General features: G+C 42.7%; 1 protein-coding gene across 4 annotated transcripts in view; it reads left to right on the plus strand.

Annotated features, from left to right (window-relative positions):
• nhsa (Nance-Horan syndrome a (congenital cataracts and dental anomalies)) overlaps positions 1-8,500 on the plus strand; it is a 67,585-nt gene extending 59,085 nt beyond the window's left edge. For all 4 annotated transcript variants that reach the window (XM_030048972.1, XM_030048973.1, XM_030048974.1 and 1 more), the window contains 3 exons: positions 526-3,468; positions 3,602-3,734; positions 4,557-8,500. In XM_030048972.1, the coding sequence (XP_029904832.1) occupies positions 526-3,468; positions 3,602-3,734; positions 4,557-5,178 (3,698 nt within the window). In that variant the 3' untranslated portion in view covers positions 5,179-8,500. The remainder of the gene's footprint in view (positions 1-525; positions 3,469-3,601; positions 3,735-4,556) is intronic.

Raw genomic sequence — 8,500 nt, forward strand, 5'->3', positions numbered from 1 at the left:
TTATCTTGTTGTGACTGTCAAGACACAGATATGGTAACCAACTAAAATGTTTTGTGTCCAAACTGAGATTATATTGCTGAAACGTGATTCAGCCTGCTGCTGTTATAGCCTACTAGAGTTAGGACTTGTTTAATATTTGCAATAGATTTGCTGTTTATCTACTTAATATATACCTCATGTAAAATATAGCTGAAATTAATTCTTGTTGAAGGTCTAATATAAATAGCACACTATTTTTTTTACTGCACTGATAATTGAGTTACTACAAATAGCTCTGTAATGCAGTATGTGCTACTGATTGATTTATCTAACAAAATAATACATATATAAGAAATGAGCATGAGAATTATTTTTTTTAGATATAGAAATATGGATCTTAGTGATAAGCATCATGTTTTCTGTGTTCTTATGAAGACCTGTAGTACAGTTTCTCATGTTATCTGTATTGCCATGAAAAAGAGACAGAGGTATTGCATTGTCACTGCATTTACTTATACGCACCTTGTTGTGTTTTCCTCTTTTCAGACTCTGATGACTCTCCCAGTTCCAAAGAGCGAACAGTGATAGTTCATGCCAGTCCAGATATCACTCCCTGCAGCGAGGACCTGGCTAGCCGTCTCAGCACCAAGGACTCAGGTTGCCAGACGGAAGACTTCCTGATCTCAGGAGCTCCTTCTCGGAGGAGGATAAGAGCCCAGCGAGGCCAGGGAGCCTCCCTCTGCCTCTCCTACTCTGCAGGAAACATCTCCTGCCTGCCGGACAGCACTGACACCATGTTCACCACTTCAGTGGGCACACGCCTGCGCTCCCGGAGCCTGCCCCGAGAGGGGAGCCGTCTGATGGACAAGGGGCATAATGACAGTGATGAAGATGATGAGGAGGAGCTTTCCCCATTTGAGGCAGAGGACTACCTGCCTGGACCTGGGGAGTTGATTCTGAAGGACGAAGAAGAGAGCACAGACGATCAGACAATGCCTGGCTGCCAACTGGGTAGCCTGAAGTACAAACAGCATGCAGAGAGTCGAGAGCATGGCTGGATGGAGAGGGGCCAATCACAGCTGCCCAGAAAGACTGATATGGGGAGCTGTGAGATCTCATCAAGCTCAGACACGTTCAGCAGTCCCATCCATTCAGTGTCAACTGCAGGGGTGTTGGGAGGCCAGATGGACCATAAGGAGGACCACCAGTCTTCCAGTGGGAACTGGAGTGGAAGCAGCTCCACCTGCCCTTCCCAGACATCAGAAACGATCCCCCCAGCAGCCTCACCACCACTTACTGGGTCTTCACACTGCGACTCTGAGCTGTCTCTGAATGCTGCAACTCACACCAACGATGACCAAACTAGCTTCATGCTGGACCACTACCAGATGGACAGATTTCAGGGCCTTAGGACTCAGCGGGCGGGCTCCTTCTCCTCCACAGCCATGGATATTTTAGAGGATATAGGAGTCAGCACTGCTAGCGAGGGGGAGTGGACTTATCCCCACCCAGACCCTCCAAGCTCCCAAGAGTTCAATCCTGAGCAGAGCAGAGAGCCTGAAGGCAGCCTAGGGTGCCCCAGTTTCACCAGCATGGCCACCTATGAGAGCAGCTATTCTGACAAGCCACTGTCTGAGAAGGCAGACACAGTTTCACATTATTCTGTAGACACTGAAGGCTACTATACCTCCATGCACTTTGACTGTGGTCTTAAAGGTAGCAGAAGCTTCACTTATAACTATGCAGCCACTGGCTCTGATTGTGGCCAGACTGACTTGAGTGGTCACATGACTCTTGGGAGACGCTGCCTCTCCTTAAGAAAACCAAAGGTGAAGCCATGTCCGCCTAAGAGGAGTTCATCCTTAAGGAAAATATGCAGTGAGGGAAACATCCCTGACAAGAGAGAACCAAAGATAACTTGTGGGCAGCAACTTCCATTGTCTTCCAAGGAGAGGAAATTGCAGCTGGATTTGGCCGGCTCCCCAGGCCATTTAGAAAACCCGTCACTAGTCAGGGAGCCCCTTGTGGCCTGGGGGGTGGAAGGCTCAGTGGACCTACCCGACTTAGGTGTGTTTAGCTCCACAGACACACATTCCTTTAAGGATGGGGGGGTTGTACAGTCTGACTATGCAGATCTCTGGCTCCTAAATGACTTAAAATCCAATGATCCCTACCGATCGTTGTCAAACTCCAGCACAGCTACAGGTACAACTGTCATTGAATGCATCAAATCACAGGAGAGCTCTGAGTCCCAGACATCTCAGTCTGGCTCCAGAGCTACCACCCCATCACTTCCATCAGTGGAGGGAGAGTTCAAGCTAACATCCCCTGAAAAGCTGGCAGGTTTGGCATCCCCATCCAGTGGCTACTCTAGTCAATCAGAAACCCCCACCTCCTCATTCCCCTCTGCCTTCTTTCCTGGACCACTGTCACCATCCAGTGGCAAGAGGAAGCCCAAGGTCCCAGAGAGGAAGTCCTCTCTTTCATCACTTCAGTCACTGTCCTGCAAGGATGGAGGCTCCTCCTCGAAAAGGGACCTGGAATTGCCAGTCATACCTCCTTCCCACCTCGACCTAAGTGCCCTTCAAAATGTTGGTAGCAAGCCTTCAACTCACAAGAACCAGATGCAAGTCCTCCATCAGAACAAACAGAAAGCTTTGGTGTCAGCGCCAGCCCAACTTATCAGACCTCCTAATTCAGAGGTCCTCAGTGCCCATCCCATGTCCATCACACCCTCAGTGCTGCAGTCGATACAGCTGAGATCCATCAGTAAGGAAATTGAAGGTCATCATGACGAAACCAGGACTGCCGATACTGCTACCAGGCCCAAATGTCCCACTGTGAACATCGTTAGCACACTTTCCAGTAGTAAACCCTTGGAGCTAAAGAGTCCCCTACAGTACAACTCATATCATCATATATCCTCTCGGGAGTCATGTGAATCTGTGTTGACCCCAAAGGAAGAACCTGCAGGTGTGGGAAATGAAGTATCTTATCATAGTGATGTGAGGAACAAGCAGGACAGACTAGCTCCAACCCTTTTAGAGAGTATAACAGCATTCACACTCCAGTCAGAGCAGTCATTAGACCAGGAGCTAAGTCATAAGGGCACTGATATCCCTGAGTTGCCCTCGTGTCAGGAAGGAGAGATGTCCAAAGACTCAGCAGCAGCTTCCCTCTGCCCGGGGGAGCGCAGCGTGGAGTCAGAGCCTTTCCAACCACAAAAAACTGAGCCATCTGATGAGGAACCGTCATCATGTCTGATAAAGCAGGGTTCTCCTCCGGTTCAGCGCAGTTCACCCCACAGATCTGACAGTCTTGATAAAGTGCCTGATGCTGTCTGTCAGTCAGAGACATCAAAAGTTTGCCCAATCAGTGATGATGGTGGCAAAGAATTAGAAAGTGAGTCATCAGATGTTCCAGCCAGTAGTGCCTTGCATGATAGCAAGGAGGGGTCAACACCGGACACAGAAGATTATTTCAGTAAAGGTAATTTTCAGTCTTTATTGCCAATAAAAACTGTAATGGATATTGACATTCTTCTTTTGTAGTATCACTAAATCAGTGCATTACACATAAAATAATCAAGTTGAAAGTGACATAAACAAATTTTCTTAAGCAGAGTCTACAGCCAGCACACCCAGTGACAATGTGATGTCCCCACTGACGGATGAGACAAGGGCAGAGGATGACAGTGTCTTTCTGTCACCCACCAAAGCTCGAACAACTGAGGATCTGTTTGCTATGATACACAGGTAACCATTTTGGATAATGCAGACACAATTATGAATATGAATCTTTTTTCTGATGAAGATGTAGGAACATCAAAACATTATTCTCCTTGCTCCATCTTAAAATAGAAGGCTTAACCTGATTGTTTTAATCCAGAGATCCTTTTTTTATGCTTGCTGTCCTGTTCCTGTGACGCACCAATCCACCGGTTTCTAAAAGAGGCTGATGTGTGGAAGGATGTTTTTTTACGAATCTTTATTGTCCACCAAGTAGAAATTTGCCCTTGGCTTCACAACTCACAAGACATAGGAAGACATTCCTCCTTTAAAAAAGAACTGCTTTGTAACAACTAATCTTTAAAACATGAGATTAGGAAAGGGTGCAAATGCTGTAGAAAGGCAGTACCATCTTTCCTAGTTTCCATTTAAAATCCCAACAGCACTTTTTTACTGTATATATGTTCCTTTTTTGTCTTCTATACCGTCTCCCTGAGGTTACAAGGTCAAGCTCACTATGCAGAGTTAAGAGATCCATAAATGCTGATGAAATGCTCCAAACACTCTAAACAAATAAAAACAATGGTCTTAATTTATAAGTAAATATAAAGCCAGCATGTTGTGACCACACCTGGTCTTCATCAGGGCATATTCACATCTGTTTTGTTTTTTTTAAATAGCTTAAGTAAGCATCAATAAACACTGCCATCACTTTTTCTTCTTTGTGGTGCAAGGAACATTTTTTTCATTGTTATCACTGTGAGCACTCTCATAGTATTTTAGCCGTGAGCACCTGGTATTTCTGCATCTTTTGCAGACCCATAAATGGTTTTCTCCTCTGATTCTCAGGTCCAAAAGGAAAGTGTTGGGCAGAAAGGATTCCAGTGAGTTGGGTATGAGAAACCGCCTCGGTGCTGCGTCAGGGAACACACCACCCAGCAGCACTGTGACCTCTCCAAGCTCACAGGCCTCCCCAGCCTCCGCCGTGACACCAACAGGCCTGCAGAAAGTCCCCGGGCCCATCTACAGGAGCGCAAAGAAGTCAAGCACCTCCAACGAGGAATTCAAACTACTGCTGCTTAAAAAAGGCAGCCGCTCCGACTCCAGCTATCGCATGTCGGCGACAGAGATCCTCAAAAGCCCCATCACTCCTAAAACTCCAGTAGACTCACTGGTGGAGGCACCAAGGCAGCCAGAGGAGCCTGCCTCCCCGCTGCAGCAGTTTCTGTCGGGGCCAGATCAGCTCCTCAGCCCCTGCCCCAAAGCCAACGCTGAGGGCTTCTCCCCAAAAACCCTCCCTACATCTGCTGCTTCCAGGCAGGGCCGCTCCAGGATCCCCCCGCCTGCCAACAGCAGCCGCTACGGCATCCGCAGACTCTACACAGCGCCCATGCAGGCCATCTCTGAGGGGGAGACAGAGAACTCAGACGGAAGCCCACATGACGACCGCTCATCACAGGGCTCCACTTAGAAAAAGGCTAAAAACTGTGGTGAGCCATTGACTAAGGAGAGGACAAACCATCATAAGGTTTGAAATTTATCTGAATAGTTTACAGAAAAAATCATGGACCACAATCAGTTATGATATTTTAACTGCGGTCGACCAGAAGTAACGGCTAGTCATAGAATTTTATGAAAAACACCCAGGAAGAACAATTTGGGGCAAAAATAATCCTTAAATTTACTGATCGTTGCAGAGTTTCGTAAGAGTTTCATATTATGTTATTCTGTGGATATTTTCAACTTGTTTACCTGTATTTGAGAGTATTTTATTCATATGTGTAGTGATTTTCTCACAAAAGAAACATTCACTAGTAGGATCAGGGAACTGGAATATTTAGTATTGCTTCCTGTACAAAAAAAATTATATATATATATATATATATATAGATAGATAGATATATTTCAACAGAAATGACACCAATGACAAGTCAACAAAAAAAAAATGGTTCAATTCCAACAAAGGAGGAACCCAACCTCTCTTTTCTATCACTGGTCAATTTACTGTAACATTATCTCCCATAAAAACTGTGCTGTTCTGAAAACATGTTAAATGCAAGAGTTCAGTCAAGGTCATAAGAAGGGACGAAAAAATAAGAAACTGTGGCCTTTTCAATGAGAGTTATGGGCAAGGGCTTTCTCTGAGTATCTCTCGCTGATTGAGGCATAAGTTACTATTCTATGAACCACAAATTGTTTGCACTTGATTTCAGCTCAAATCAGTAATAATAGTCAATGAAATACGTAGCATGTGGAGATGAAATGTGTAAGAGGAGATGCATTGGATTAAGTTGTTTGGGACACTCTGTTTTAAAAAGTGCGGGGCATGTATTGAGATCCAGTGCGGCTGTGGATCCTCTCAAGCCTTTGTTTTTTTTCTCCTACCCATAGACATGTGAGATGTTGAACTGGTAGCCTGTCTTCACTGCCCCACTATATTGATGTTTTATCTCCTCTCAGTTGTTTTCTACAGAATTGTGGAAAAAAAAAAAAAAAAAAAAAAAACTCTTACAGGTTGATATTTTTTATCAATACCTTGGAAAAATAGAGAAATATGCTATTTAAAGTATATGTATTCTATGAATACCTATGCAATTAGACACACAATTTAACAATGTTGTTCATTAGCTAGAAAACACAGCAGTAATTTGCTCATCTTAATAGCCAACTATTTTGATACCCCACTAATACTGAATATCAGGAGTAACACTGTGTAAGAAAAAGCTGAAAAAAAAAAAAAAACACGTGAAGCTCAAAATATGTGTAACATGTGTTTGCATGTTGCTCAGTCCCTTTGTAAACACATACTAAATTATAGAGAGGAACAAATATAGAATTTTAGATTTTAGATCATTATTACAACATATAAGGTATTCAAACATGAGATTTTTAAGAGCGGAGACTGAAAAAAGTCAAAGCTAAGCACTAACTTGACAATCTGGGGAACAAGGACGGAGCAGGCATTAAAGTGAGAGGTGTTTTAATTAAGAAGCGACGCGTAAAAGTAAATGTGGGAGACAGCGACAAAGGAGAGCTGCACAAGAACAAGGCGGTCGGTGTGAAACAGTAAAGGTCATTTCAGGTTTGTGGACTTGATGCGTTTTAGGAATTGTGGAAAGGGGCAAGTGGAAAGTGTACGAGAGGATCAGATATGCCTTATTTTACTCTGCTCGACAGAATTCTTTTATTTCCATCTAAGTTGAAGTATTTCAGCCACGATCGTACAGTAAGTGACAAGCAAGTGGAGTGCTTTGTTTGATTTTTAGGCTTTGTCAGAGGATGTAGGGATAATTTGGAGGCTGGTTGTAGTCTGTCAGGTCAGTGGTGGAAAGACTCAAGTTCTGGATTTAGAGACATGGCATTGGCTGCTATTTGTACCATATGCCCCTGTACTTTTTTTCCCCACTAAAATGTGACTTGTCAAGGTTTGTTTTCTGTGTGGTAACAATCTAAATGTATTTATTTTTTTAATAAATACAACACTAGGTCATAAGAATCGAAACAGCTGAACTAGAAATCTCTGCACACTCCATGATTAGGTTTACACCTTTAACCTAAAAAAAAAATCGAAATCTTTTGATGATGACAGTATGAGATGAATCGCTGGTATTTTTAATAACATATTTTATTCAGATACTTATTTTGTTTATGAAGATGATTTAGTGAGACAAATGCTAAAACCTTATTTAAGACACTGGTTGCAGAGACAAGTGGGAAATCAACATGAATGTCATCAAACGATGGCATAAACAATCATAAGCTACAAGTGAGAGTTTTAGTCGTAACCCTGACACCCTGAGAGGGCGCCTGATTTTTTTTTTAGTGGTATATGGTGTTTATTAAAACGATGGTACTCATCCATTATGCAAACTTGACAGTCTATGTAGCCATATTTGCCCTATAGCAATCTTCCAACGGCACTACAGGTGCAGCTGTACGTCCCGAGGTACACTGTAAATATGAACTTTATTTTGGCCTTATGATAAACACCACGGACAGATGATTCCTTTTCGTGTCGGTAACTTGATACCACTCAGCCGAGCTGTTTGTAGTTCCACTAAAAACTCCACACTCACGCGAGAACTGCTCAGCTTCCTGCTACAACAGGGTACACAATGGGTTATTTCTGTGAACCTTCATTCCAACAACATATATATCTAACTTAGACTTTTGCACTGATAAAGTGACGTTTGTGAAGTTTCATTTGTCTCTTGCTGTACCTGGGGCTGTGTATAGACCTTTCCCTGGAACTGTTTGACTTTCCTTGAATAATATTCTACATGGCTCATAATCTGAGTATGCTTTAGGAGTGGAGTAGATGCTTTTGCCAAAGGCTGTGACGTGTACACGTGTTAGTGGCATTGAACTGTTTTTTTTTTTTTTTTTGGTTTACTTGACTGAGATATTTTGTTGAAAACATAAACCAATAATAAAGAAGAATTACAGTGTAACTTATGGTACTAGATGCATTTCATTCGGACTAAATGCTTCAAATCAACCTCTTAGCATCAGTTTTGTATTTTTTGTACAAACTTGTAAATACAGTAACTTTAAAATTGTTACAAAGGTTGTTGAATTGTTTCTTTTGTAAAAAACAAAATGTTTTCAAAGTTTACATTAATTTCAGACCTTTGTATATTTTTGAGCTGTGCAACACTTTGTCTTGTATTTATTTTTTAGTAAACATTGTGGAAATCCCATAGTAAAACCTATCAAAGCCAACTGCCAGCACAACTGGTTGCTTAGCAAATGTGTATAAAAAAGGCAAATAAATGTGACTGCTTTGAAAATTA

The sequence above is a fragment of the Myripristis murdjan genome, chromosome 4 (genome assembly GCF_902150065.1).
Source record: "Myripristis murdjan chromosome 4, fMyrMur1.1, whole genome shotgun sequence".
Lineage (NCBI taxonomy): Eukaryota > Metazoa > Chordata > Actinopteri > Holocentriformes > Holocentridae > Myripristis > Myripristis murdjan.